The following is a 13319-nucleotide window of genomic DNA, read 5'->3' as shown; positions in this document are numbered from 1 at the left end:
AAATGTATAGGGTGCGGAACGCAAGGAGTGGGCCGACTCGACCTTCTCGCCGGCGGAAGGGTTTGTGGCCCGGCCGGCAGTGCCGCCTGACCCGCTTCCGGCGGAAGAGCGGGACTGCGGGCTCGGTGTGTGTGTGTGTGTGTGTGTGTGTGTGAGAGGGAGTGTGATGGCCGCCGGCGCCGCTGCCCCGGACAAGCCGAGTGTCAGTGACATTTTCAGCAGCATGAGCTATGGGCCGGCCCCCGAGACCCCCAGCACGGCCCAGGTAAGAGCCAGAAGGGGGGCCCGGGCTATGGGGATAGTTGCCGCGGAGGGGGAGGGGAGAACTTTGTCCCCCGGCCTGGGGCCCCCTGTCCCCCGGCCTGGGGCCCCCTGTCCCGGGAGCAGCAGCAGGCCCCGGGGGGGGGCCCTGTCCCGGGAGCAGCGGGGGGCATCGCACCCCCTGGGGCTCAGTGAGCAGCACTAAGTCAGAAGGCTGTGGGTTCAGTCCCACATTAAGTGAATCAATGCACAGGGAATGAATTTTAAAGAAAGCTAAAAACATTGAATTGGCTTCAATTGCTGATTTTCTACTTTCAACGTAATTATTGTGTACAACGTAATTATTGTACATCATCATTATAGGCAGGCACTCAGAATCGAGAAAGACTTGCTTCCACTCTTAGCATGAGTCCTGAGGTGGCTGAACAGTCCAATACGAGAACCACAGACTCTGTCACACGTGGGACAGACAGTCGTTGAGGGAAGGGGAGGGTGGGACTAGTTTTCCGCACGCTCCTTCCACTGCCTGCGCTTGATTTCTGCATGCTCTCGGCGCCGATGCTCGGCGCTCAGCCACCTAAGGACTCATGCTAAGAGTGGAAGCACTTAACGTGGGACTGAACCCACAGCCCTCCCGAATGCACTTCCTCTGCCCACCTTTGGCTTGTTTGCCGTGGACTGTGCAGTCACTATAGTTACATAGGATGGAGACTTGTTACCTGATGTACTATCAATAAAATTTACACTGTGTATATACTATGCTGGCACCACTAGAGGGTGCAACTGGCGGAGACGGGGGGTTTCCTGCCCTGGTGCCAGGACCCAGTATAAAAGGCTGCCCACCATGCTTGTGCCTCACTCTGGAGTTTGGAATAAAGGACCAAGGTCACTACAGTTTGAGTACAACACATTGCCTCTTGGAGTCATTCATAAGTACATTACAGACATAACAGTATATATTATTTAATTGTGTTTAATTATAATTAATACTACTGGTTTTACTATTGTATACTCCTGTGTGGTGCAACGGGTCCTTTTCAGAATGGCAGGCAGTGACTAGTGGGGTACCGCAAGGTTCAGTGCTGGGACCCCAACTACTTACAATACACATTAATGATTTAGACTAAGGAATTGAATGTAATATCTCCAAGTTTTCAAATGACACTAAGCTGGGTGGCAGTGTGAGTTGTGAGGAAGATGCTAAGAGGCTGCAGGTTAGGTGAGTGGGCAAATGCATGGCAGATGCAGTATAATGTAGATAAATGTGAGGTTATCCAATTTTTGGTGGCAAAAACAGGAAGGCAGAATGTTATCTGAATGGTGACCGATTAGGAAAAGGGGAGGTGCAACGAGACCTGGATGCCATGGTGCATCAGTCATTGAAAGTTGGCATACAGGTACAACAGGTGGTGAAGAAGGCAAATGGCATGTTGGCCTTCATAGCGAGAGGATTTGAATATAGGAGCAGGGAGGTCCTGCTGCAGTTGTACAGGGCCTTGGTGAGGCCACACCTTGAATATTGTGTTCAGTTTTGGTCTCCTAATCTGAGGAAGGACATTCTTTCTAATGAGGGAGTGCAGCGAAGGTTCACCAGACTGATTCCTGGGATGGCAGGTCTGACACATGAAGAAAGACTGGATCGACTAGGCTTATATTCACTGAAATTTAGAAGAATGAGAGGGGATCTCATAGAAACACATAAAATTCAGACGGGATTGGACAGGTTAGATGCAGGAAGAATGTTCCTGATGTTGGGGAAGTCCAGAACCAGGGGTCACAGTCTAAGGATAAGGGGTAAGCCATTTAGGACCGAGATGAGGAGACATTTTTTCACTCAGAGAATTGTGAACCTGTGGAATTCTCTACCACAGAAAGTTGTTGAGGCTAGTGCGTTAGATATATTCAAAAGGGAGTTAGATGTGGCCCTTACAGCTAAAGTTTTCCAGGGGTATGGAGAGAAAGCAGGAATGGGGTACTGAAGTTGTATGATCAACCATGATCATATTGAATGGTGGTGCAGGCTCGAAGGGCCGAATGGCCTACTCCTGCACCTATTTTCTATGTTTAATTGCTGATTTTCTACTTTCAACTTAATTATTGTGTGTGTATATATTAATTTTGTTTAATTATAAATAATTCTACTGATTTTATTATTGTATACTCCTGTGTGGTGGCTGATGTGCAACGGTCACCACACGTTAAAAAAAATCCACGCACAGGCATCTTCCACCCCTGGAGTTCAGGACTGGAATATCAGGTCCTCCACTGAAACAGCAGTGAACTCGTCCCTTTTGGTGTGGAAGCAAGTCATACCCGTTCGATGGACTGCCTATGATTGTTGATTGATTTACAAAGTACAGGTTGAACCTCCCTTAACCGGGACTCTCGTCCGGCACCATTCCCGGCCGCTTCGAGATGAACAAATTGAAGTCCTTCCTCGCTCCTGATCCCGCGATCCCGATCCACCGCCTCCCCGGCCCACGATCTCTCAGCCGCACTCCCAGCCCCAAGTTTTGAGGTGCCTGCTGTACATAGTCCATGTCTCTGAGCCATAAAGGAGGGTAGGCATCACTCCTGCTCTGTAGACCATGAGCTTGGTGTCAGTGGGTAGCACTCCTTACTTAGTCAGAAGGTTGTGGGTTCAATTCCATATTAATTGAATCAATGCACAGGGAATGAATTTTAAAGAAAGCTAAAACAATTTTAATTTGCTTCAATTGTTGATATTCTAATTTTTAACAATGTATAATTATTGTATATATTAATTTTGTTTAATTAGCCCTGAAATTTCTGTGCCAATATAATTAATTAGACTGATTTTACTATTGTAGACTCAAATTGTATTATTTACAATGTAATTTGAATTTTGGTTTTATATTTTTTTCGCCTGTGTCTATTTGTGTGTGCATTTTGGCTGCCGCTTCAGACCCGAGTCGTCTTCCCTTTTTACACTTCCTTCTCCTGCTTTTTCTCTCTTTTTATCCCTTGTCAATATCTAACGTGTTGCAAGACTGTTTTGAAGCACGCTGGGACGATTTATTACGTTAAAAGCGCTATATACATAAAAGTTTATTATTATTCAAGCCCCACTCCAGGGACTTGAACACACAAATCTAGGCTGACACTCTCCAGTGCAGTGCTGAGGGAGTGCTGCACTGTCGGAGGTGCCGTCTTTCAGATGAGACGTTAAACCGAGGCCCCGTCTGCTCTCTCAGGTGGCCATAAAAGATCCCACGGCCACTATTTCGAAGAAGAGCTCTCCTGGTGCTTGGCCAATATTTATCCCTCCGTCAACATCACCAAAACAGATGGACTTGTAATTATCACATTGCTGTTTGAGGGAGCTTGCTATGCTTCCTCGATTTCAAAATTCTCATCCTTGTTTTCAAATCCCTCCATGGCCCTCGCCCCCTCCCCATTTCTGTAATCTCCTCCAGCCCCGCAACCCTCGCGATGTCTGCGCTCCTCTAATTCTGGCCTCTTTAGCATCCGTGATTTTAATCACTCCGCTATTGGTGGCCGTGCCTTCAGCTCCTAGGGCACTTATCTCTAGAATTCCCTCACTAAACCTCTTCGCCTCTCTACATCGCTTTCTTCCTTTAAGATGCTCCTGAAAACCTACCTGTTTGACCAAGCTTTTCGTCACCTGCCCTAATATTCCCTTGTGTGGCTCGGTGTCAAATTTTGTTTGAAAATCGCATCTGTGAAGCGCCTTGGGATCTTTTACTGTATTAAAGGTGCTATCTGAATGCAAGTTGTTGCTTATAAATCTAGTCTCTGGCTTCGGCCTACCCTCTGAGGGCTGACTTAAGTTTTCAGTTTAAAAATTGAAATTTTAAATGTTTACAATCAATTGAATGCATTGGAGGCTTCATTGCAGCTTTTAAATCCTTATTTCAGCTTAATAGAATTTCCTGTTTTTGGCATGGATCTGGAAATGTTGTAAATCCCAGACTGATTAGGTGGTTTTGAAGCCACTTGGCCAGCTCTTGCCCTAATAGTTGTTTGTAGTTCAAAGGGAGATTACTATTTGAAACCTTTTGTTCCGTGAGGTCTATAAACCGATCAGCAACTTATCTTGATTTTTCTCATCGGTTTAAGGTGTTCAGAATAACAATCAGTGTCGATGTGAAGTCCAGATAATGCATCTTTAATTGTGTGACAATCTCTTCCTTTCTACAGTGCCCAGGAAGTCGCTGTGACCACTAGATTCACCCAGTGTCAGGGCCGATATGTTCACGGGGGAGATACAAGCCCCTCTCATCTCCTTTGTTCGACTGCATCAAACAAAAAGTGTCAGCTGTGGCTCAGTGGGCAGCACCCTCGCCTCTGAGTCAGAAGGTCATGGGATCAAGTCCCACTCCAGTGACTTGAGTACATAAATCAGGCTGACACTCCCAGTTCAGTGCTGAGGGAGCGCCGCACTGTCGGAGGGGCAGGGCTGAGGGAACGTCGCACTGTCGGAGGGGCAGTGCTGAGGGAGCGCCGCACCTTCGGAGGGGCAGTGCTGAGGGAGCGCCGCACCTTCGGAGGGGCAGTGCTGAGGGAACGTCGCATTGTCGGAGGGGCAGTGCTGAGGGAACGTCGCATTGTCAGAGGGGCAGTGCTGAGGGAGCGCTGCACTGTCGGAGGGGCAGGGCTGAGGGAGCGCTGCACTGTCGGAGGGGCAGGGCTGAGGGAGCGCCGCACTGTCGGAGGGGCAGGGCTGAGGGAGCGCTGCACTGTCGGAGGGGCAGGGCTGAGGGAGCGCCGCACTGTCGGAGGGGCAGGGCTGAGGGAGCGCCGCACCCTCGGATGTGCCGTCATTCGATGAGATGCTCTCCCAGGCAGTGAAATACTTTTTGGAGTGTAGTCACTGTTGTAATGTCAGAAACGCGGCAACCAATTTGCGCACAGCAAGCTCCCACAAACAGCAATGCGATAACGACCAGATAATCTGTTCTAGTATTGTCGTGGGGTCAAGTCCCACTCCAGGAACTTGAGCACAAAAAATCTAGGCTGACACTCCCAGTGCAGTGCTGAGGGAGCGTTGCACTGTCAGAGGTGCTGACTTTTAAATGAGACATTAAACCGAGGCCCCGTCTGCTCTCTCAGGTGGTACTATTTCGAAGAAGAGCAGGTGAGTTATCCCCAGTGTCTTGGGGCCAATATTTATCCCTCAATCAATGTAATAAGAAACAGATTATCTGTTCATTATCACATTGCAGTTTGTGGGAGCTTGCTTGTGCATGTTTTCTACATTACAACAGTGACCTCTGTAAAGCGCTTTGAGACGTCTGGTGGTCATGAAAGGCGCTATATAAATGCAAGTCTTTTTTATTCGGTCATTCTTGCTGGAAAGAGCCTGCATGCTTGGATCTGCTTGTCAAAATGGCCACTTGGGTGAGGACAAGCGGATGGCCACGAACTGTACACCAGCAAGAATTGGTGTCCAAAGATGATTGGAGGAAAGGCAAATCTCTCTTCACTAAATCCAATTTGTCTCTGTTAGGCTTGGCTGGATTATCACAAGCGATGTTTCGGCCACTACATTGGAGGCAAGTGGGTGAAGCCGGAAAACCGGAAGTTCTACGTGACAAAAAACCCCGCTACTGGTAAGGGCATGCCTTTTCAATACAGGCGCTAACTTAGCTTCTCACCTGCAGTTCCGTCTTTGTCACTGAAGACTTTGAAAACATTGAGTATGACTTGCTGCCCTCTCTTTCATCAACCAGATTCTGCCGTGTCTTCGGGATGCGATGAGCGTCGGTGCAGGGTGATGGGATTTCTTTGCTTCACAGTGCTCGCTGTTTTCATAGAACGGTTACAGCGTGGAGGGAGGCCATTCGGCCCATCGAGCCCGTGCCGGCTCTCTGCAAGAGCATCTCAGCCAGTCCCACTTCCCCTGCCCTTTCCCCGTAGCCCTGCCATTTTTTTTTTTTTTTCCTCTTTCGGGTACTTATCCAATTCCCTTTTGAAAGCCACGATTGAGTCTGCCTCCACCACCCTCTCGGGCAGCGCATTCCAGATCCTAACCACTCGCTGTGTGAGCTTTTCCTCATGTCGCCTTTGGTTCTTCTGCCACAGTTTACTGCCTTCTGCTGTTGTGTACAGCTTGTGGGACTCGGACGTGCATTGCACAGGATACACGGCACAGAAACAGGCCATTCGGCCCAACCAGTCCATGCGGCATTTATGCTCCACTCAAGCCTCCTCCCGTCTTTCCTCATCTAACTCTATCAGCATAACCCTCTATTCCCTTCTCCCTCATCTGCTTGTCCAGCCTCCCCTTAAATACATCGATACTATTCGCCTCAACCCCTCCCTGTGGCAGCGAGTTCCACATTCTCACCGCTCTCTGGGTAAAGAAGTTTCTCCTGAATTCCCGATTGGATTTCTTGGTGACTATCTTATATTGATGGCCTCTAGTTATGCTCTTCCCCAAAGTGGAAACATTCTATCTGTTCTTTCATGATTTTAAAGGCCTCTATTAGGTCATCCTTGAGCCTTTTTTCAAGAGAAAAGAGACCCAGCTTCTTCATCCTTTCTTGATATACCCTCGCATTTCTGGTATCATCCTTGTGAATCTTCTCTGCACCCTCTCCAGTGGCTCTATATATCCTTTTTATAATATGTCGACCAGAACTGTCGCAGTACTCCCAAATGTGGTCTAACCAAGCTTTGATACAGGTTTAGCATAACTTCCCTACTTTTCAATTCTATACCTCTAGAAATAAACCCTAGTGCTTGGTTTGCTTTATTTATGGCCTTGCTAACCTGTGTCACAACTTTTAGCGATTTGTGTATTTGTACTCCGAGATCCCTTTGTTCCTCTACCCCACCTAGACTCTCACCCCCCAAGTAATAAGTGACCTCCCTATTCTTCCTACCAAAAATGTAATGCCTCACATTTATCTGTGTTGAACTTCATTCACCAATTATATGCCCAATCTGCAAGTTTATTCTCCTGTAGTTTGTTGCAGTCCTCCTCAGTATTGACGATTGCCCCCAATTTGGTGTCATCCGCCAATTTAGAAATTGTGTCTTTGATTCCAAAGTAAAAGAGAACGATTCACTCCCATCTGGTGTTGTATAGCTCAAATGCGACATTGCATCAATTTGTTACGCAGTGGCAGCTCCCTTGCTTGCATATCCCGTAAAAGGGAACGATGCACTTCTATCTGGAACTGTACAGCTAGTTTGTTAGTCTTACTGTCAGCTTGCATACATCCGCAGAGCAGCCTATGGTTGTTCCTTGTGATCAGACAGTAGGCAGTGAGGAATGTAGTAATCTCTTTTACTCCCTGGGCAACTGAAGGAAATGGCTAATTTCTGAGTCAGAAGGGTTGTGAGTTCAAGCCCGACTCTGGGACTTGAGAGGTTATAGTCTAGACCTACTCCTCGGCGCGGTGCAGAGGGAGTGCTGCGTTTTCACAGGTGCTGTCTTTCGGTCATAGGGAGGTTATGCTTGAACTGTATAAAACACTAATACAAAAGCAAAATACTGCAGATGCTGGAATCTGAAATAAAAACAGAAAAGGCTGGAATTACTCAGCGGGCCAGGCAGCATTTGTGGAGAGAGAAACCGAGGTAACGTTTCAGGTCGACGACCCTTCGTCAAAACTGGGGAATGTTTGAAAAGAACACATTCTTAAGAAGCATTGAAAGGGGGAGGGGAGGAAAGAACAAAAAGGAAGGTATGTGATAGGGTGGAAGGAAGGAGAGATTAGAGAGACAAAGGGGATTATGCACTGAATTGAAATGGTAATGGCAGCAGTTAGAAAAAGGTTGGTCTAGATAGGGTGTGAATGGCAGGATAATGACCAGCTGCCACTGGAGACAAAGGGAAAGAACCACAAACTCGAGGGGGGCCTAACTAAAACACTAGTTAGGCCACAGCTAGAGTACTGCGTGCAGTTCTGGTCACCACATTACAGGAAAGATGTGATTGGACTAGAGAGGATTCAGAGGACATTAACGACGATGTTGCCTGGACTGGAGAATTTAAGATACGAGGATTGGATAGGCTGGGGTTGTTTTCTTTCAAGCAGAGGAGGCTGAGGGGAGACCTTATTGAGGTGTATAAAATTATGAGGGGCCTGGATAGAGTGGATAGGAAGGACCTATTTCTTTTAGCAATGGGGTCAACAACCAGGGGGCATAGATTTAACGTAATTGATAGAAGGTTTAGAGTTGTTTTGAGGCGAAATGAGGAGCGGTGGGGGTCTGGAACTCACTGCCTGAAAGGGTGGTAGAGACAGAAACCCTCACCACATTTAAAAAGTACTTGGATGTGCACCTGAAGTGCCGTAACCTACAGGGCTACGGACCGAGAGCTGGAAAGTGGGATTACATAGAAAGTGGGTGCAGGAGTAGGCCATTAGGCTGGAATAACTCTTTGCCGGCCGGCGCGGGCACGATGGGCCGAAATGGCCTCCTTCCGTGCTGTAAATTTCTATCATTCTATTATAGATGCTATATAAATGCAGTCCTGTGTGCACGGCTGATGAGTGAAAGGGACGGTGAAGGTTAGGCTATGGGCAGCAGAGCTTTGGATGAACTCAGATTTAGGGAGGGTGGGAGATGGGAGGCCGGCCAGGGGAGAGTCGGGAGATAACTAAATCATGTATGAGGGTTTCAGCAGCAGATGGGCTGAGGCATGGGAACAGATGTCAAATCCTGTCTGTTCTGTGCGTCTTAATTAACAGCGATTAACTAAGGAATTGGGAGGGTAGATGGAGAGAAATCTTTTTCTGTTTGTGGCGGAGTCTAGGACGAGGTAACAGAACCTTAAAATCAAAGCCAGGCCTTTCAGGAGCGAAATTAGGAAACATTTCTTCAGACAAAGGGTGATAGAAATGTAGAACTCTCTGTAGAAAGCTGTAGACGCGAGCTCGATTCATAACTTTAAATCTGAGATGTGAGGTTAATGTACTGACGTGGATAGAGAACTGGTTCCAGACAGGAAGCAGAGAGTCGGGATAAACGGGTCCTTTTCAGAATGGCAGGCAGTGACTAGTGGAGTGCCGCAGGGCTCAGTGCTGGGACCCCAGCTATTTACAATATACATTAACGATTTGAGTGAAGGAATAGAGTGTAATATCTCCAAGTTTGCGGATGACACTAAACTGGGTGGCGGTGTGAGCTGTGAGGAGGACGTTAAGAGGCTGCAGGGTGACTTGGACAGGTTAGGTGAGTGGGCAAAAGCATGGCAGATGCAGTATAATGTGGATAAATATGAGGTTATCCACTTTGGGGGCAAAAACACGAAGGCAGAATATTATCTGGATGGCGGCAGATTAGGAAAAGGGGAGGTGCAACGAGACCTGGGTGTCATGGTTCATCGGTCATTGAAAGTGGGCATGCAGGTACAGCAGGCGATGAAGAAGGCAAATGGTATGTTGGCCTTCATAGCTAGGGGATTTGAGTACAGGAGCAGGGAGGTCTTACTGCAGTTGTACAGGGCCTTAGTGAGGCCTCACCTGGAATATTGTGTTCAGTTTTGGTCTCCTAATCTGTGGAAGGACGTTCTTACTATTGAGGGAGTGCAGCGAAGGTTTACCAGACTGATTCCAGGGATGGCTGGGCTGTCATATGAGGAGAGACTGGATCAACTGGGCCTTTATTCACAGGAGTTTAGAAGCATGAGAGGGGATCTCAAAGAAACGTATAAGATTCTGACGGGACTGGACAGATTAGATGCGGGAAGAATGTTCCCGACATTGGGGAAGTCCAGAACCAGGGGACATAGTCTTAGGATAAGGGGTAGGCCATTTAGGACTGAGATGAGGAGAAACTTCTTCACTCAGAGTTGTTAACCTGTGGAATTCTCTGCCGCAGAGAGTTGTTGATGCCGGTTCATTGGACATATTCAAGAGGGAGTTAGATATGGCCTTCACGGCTAAAGGGATCAAGGGGTTTGGAGAGAAAGCAGGAAAGGAGTACTGAGGGAATGATCAGCCATGATCTTATTGAATGGCGGTGCAGGCTCGAAGGGCCGAATGGCCTACTCCTGCACCTATTTTTCTATGTTTCTATTGCTAGATTCTGGCGATCCCAAGGGATATGTCACCAAGGCGGGTAAATGGAGTTGGGTCACCGAGCAGCCCATCATCATCATGGGCAGTCCCCCGGAATCGACTTGCTTCCACTCTTAAAATGAGTTCCTAGATGGCTGAACAGTCCAATACGAGAATCACAGACTCTGTCACAGGTGGGACGGATAGTGGTTGAGGGAAGGAAGGGGTGGGTGGGACTGGTTTGCCGCACGCTCCTTCCGCTGCCTGCGCTTGGTTTCTGCACGCTCTCGCCGACGAGACTCGAGGTGCTCAGCGCCATCCTGGATGTACTTCCTCCATTTAGGGCGGTCTTTGGCCAGGGACTCCCAGGTGTCAGTGGGGATGTTGCACTTTTATCAGGGAGGCTTTGAGGGTGTCCTTGTAACGTTTCCGCTGCCCTCCTTTGGCTCGTTTGCCGTGAAGGAGTTCCGAGTAGAGCGCTTGCTTTAAGAGTCTTGTGCCTGGCATGCGGACAATGTTGCCTGCCCAGTAGAGCAACCATAGGCAGTCCCTCGGAATCGAGGAAGACTTGCTTCCACTCCTGAAGTGAGTTCTTTGGTGGCTGAACAGTCCAATACGAGAGCCACAGACTCCACCACAGGTGGGACAGATAGTCACCGAGGGGATGGGTGGGTGGGATCTGATTGAATGGCGGAACGTGCTCGAGGGGTTGAATGGCCTCCTCCTGTTGCTATGTTGCTACCCACCTGAAGCATCAGCTTTGACTGAAAATGTTTTTCCCCCCCCCCCCCCCCCAGGGGAAACTTTGGCCTCCACCATCGAGGGCGAGCCACCGGATGTGGAACTAGCGGTACAAGCCGCAAAGAAGGCCTTTGAGAGTTGGAGCAAGCTGCCATGCTATGTGAGGGCGAGGCACCTGTACAGGTACTGTATGATGCTCTGTGCCTTGTGTCAGCAGATTACATTGCAGTGTGGGTTTGAATTTAGTCCAGGCTGATGGATTATATTTCCCTTGGCTGTGCGAAATGGGTTTGGGCAGTCTTGCAGCTGGCTTGTGGCCACAGCATGCAATTGGCACCAAATGTTACCGCAATTGGCAATTGAACCTTCAGATGTTCCGATCTGCACGGCTCAGCCCTATTATTAGAATTCGGCATTCCCTCGTGTCGAGGATTTTCTTCCACACCAAAAAGAGAATGGGTTGACGGGTGTTTCAATGAGGGACCTGACATTCTAGGTCCCGACCTACACATTGAAAGCTGGAAGATGCCAGTGCGTGGATTCTTTTAACATGGGGTGATCCCAATGCGCCTGCTGCCCTTGTCACTAGAAGGACAAGAACAGCATCACAGAAATTTACAGCACGGAAGAAGACCATTCGGCCCATCGTGTCCGCGCCGGCCGACAAAGAGCTACCCAGCCTAATCCCACTTTCCAGCTCTCGGTCCGTAGCCCTGTAGGTTACGGCACTTCAGGTGCACATCCAAGTACTTTTTAAATGTGGTGAGGGTTTCTGCCTCTACCACCCTTTCAGGCAGTGAGTTCCAGACCCCCACCCCCCCTCTGGGTGAAAACATTTCCCCTCAAATCCCCTCTAATCCTTCTACCAATTACTTGAAATATGCCCCCTGGTTGTTGACCCCTCCGCTAAGGGAAATAGGTTCTTCCTATCCACTCTGTCTATGCCCCTCATAATTTCCTGTACGTTCCAATTGAACAGAATTTTAACGCCTCTCACCGCATTGTGAATATCAGTCTTCCAGAGACTTTATCGACTGGGCCTGTATTCACTCGAGTTTAGAAGGATTAGAGGGGATCTCATAGAAACTTATAAAATTCTGACGGGACTGGACAGGTTAGATGCAGGAAGAATGTTCCCGATGTTGGGGAAGTCCAGAACCAGGGGTCACAGTCTAAAGATAAGGGGTAAGCCATTTAGGACCGAGATGAGGAGAAACTTCTTCACTCAGAGAGTGGTTAACCTGTGGAATTTCCTGCCGCAGAGAGTTGTTGATGCCAGTTGATTGGATATATTCAAGAGGCAGTTAGATATTGCCCTTGGCTAAAGGGATCAAGGGGTATGGAGAGAAAGCAGGAAAGAGGTACTGAGGTGAATGATCACCCATGATATTGAATAGTGGTGCAGGCTCGAAGGGCCGAATGGCCTGCTCCTGCACCTATTTTCTATGTTTCTATGTTTATCGCATGAGGCCGTTTGGAATAAATGTCTGGGAGGATGGAGACGTGCCTGCTGTACTTGCGTCCGAATGGTGACTCTGCTGTTTTGTTTGCACAGCATTGCCAGAAGCGTTCAGAAGCACCAGAGACTGTTGAGTGTGCTGGAGAGCTTGGACAATGGGAAGCCAATCCGTGAGTCACGAGACTGCGACATCCCGCTGGTAGTGCGCCACTTCTATCACCACGCCGGCTGGGCGCAGCTAATGGACGTCGAAATGAAGGACTGGAAGCCAGTAGGTCAGTGTGAGCTCAGCAGCGGAGACAGAAACCACTTCGAAAAGAGAACTTTCGGTGGGCTGTGCTCGCTCCTCCAAGTCCGAAGGTTGTGGGTTCAAGTCCCACTCCAGAAAATTGAGCACCATAATCTAGGCTGACACTCCCAGTGCAGTGCTGAGGGAGCGCCGCACTGTCGGAGGGGCAGTGCTGAGGGAGCGGCGCGCTGTCGGAGGGGCGGTGCTGAGGGAGCGCCGCGCTGTCGGAGGGGCAGTGCTGAGGGAGCGGCGCGCTGTCGGAGGGGCGGTGCTGAGGGAGCGGCGCGCTGTCGGAGGGGCAGTGCTGAGGGAGTGCCACACTGTCAGATGTGCCTTCATTCGGATGAGACGTTAATCTGAGGCCACCGTCTGCTCTTTCAGGTGGACGTTAAAAGATCCTGTGGCGCTATTTTGAAGAGGAGCAGGGATGCCTTGGCCAATATTTATCCCTCAATCATCATCACTAAAAACAGATTATCTGGTCATTATCGCATTGCTGTTTGTGGGAGCTTGCTGTGCGCAAATTGGCTGCCTCGTTTCCTATATTACAACGGTGACTGCACTTCGAAAA

At 48.8% G+C, this 13319-nt stretch overlaps 1 protein-coding gene across 1 annotated transcript in view; it reads left to right on the top strand.

Moving 5' to 3' along the window:
* Window positions 1-110: 110 nt before the first annotated feature.
* aldh16a1 (aldehyde dehydrogenase 16 family, member A1) overlaps window positions 111-13319 on the top strand; it is a 72536-nt gene continuing 59327 nt past the window's right edge. The window contains exons 1-4 of the mRNA XM_070861786.1: window positions 111-265; window positions 5753-5855; window positions 11057-11183; window positions 12556-12734. Of these exons, the coding sequence (XP_070717887.1) occupies window positions 167-265; window positions 5753-5855; window positions 11057-11183; window positions 12556-12734 (508 nt within the window). The 5' untranslated portion in view covers window positions 111-166. The remainder of the gene's footprint in view (window positions 266-5752; window positions 5856-11056; window positions 11184-12555; window positions 12735-13319) is intronic.

This window comes from Pristiophorus japonicus, chromosome 19 (genome assembly GCF_044704955.1).
Source record: "Pristiophorus japonicus isolate sPriJap1 chromosome 19, sPriJap1.hap1, whole genome shotgun sequence".
Lineage (NCBI taxonomy): Eukaryota > Metazoa > Chordata > Chondrichthyes > Pristiophoridae > Pristiophorus > Pristiophorus japonicus.
The sequence above is the reverse complement of the archived record's forward strand: the minus strand, read 5'-3'. Positions and strand labels throughout refer to the sequence as shown.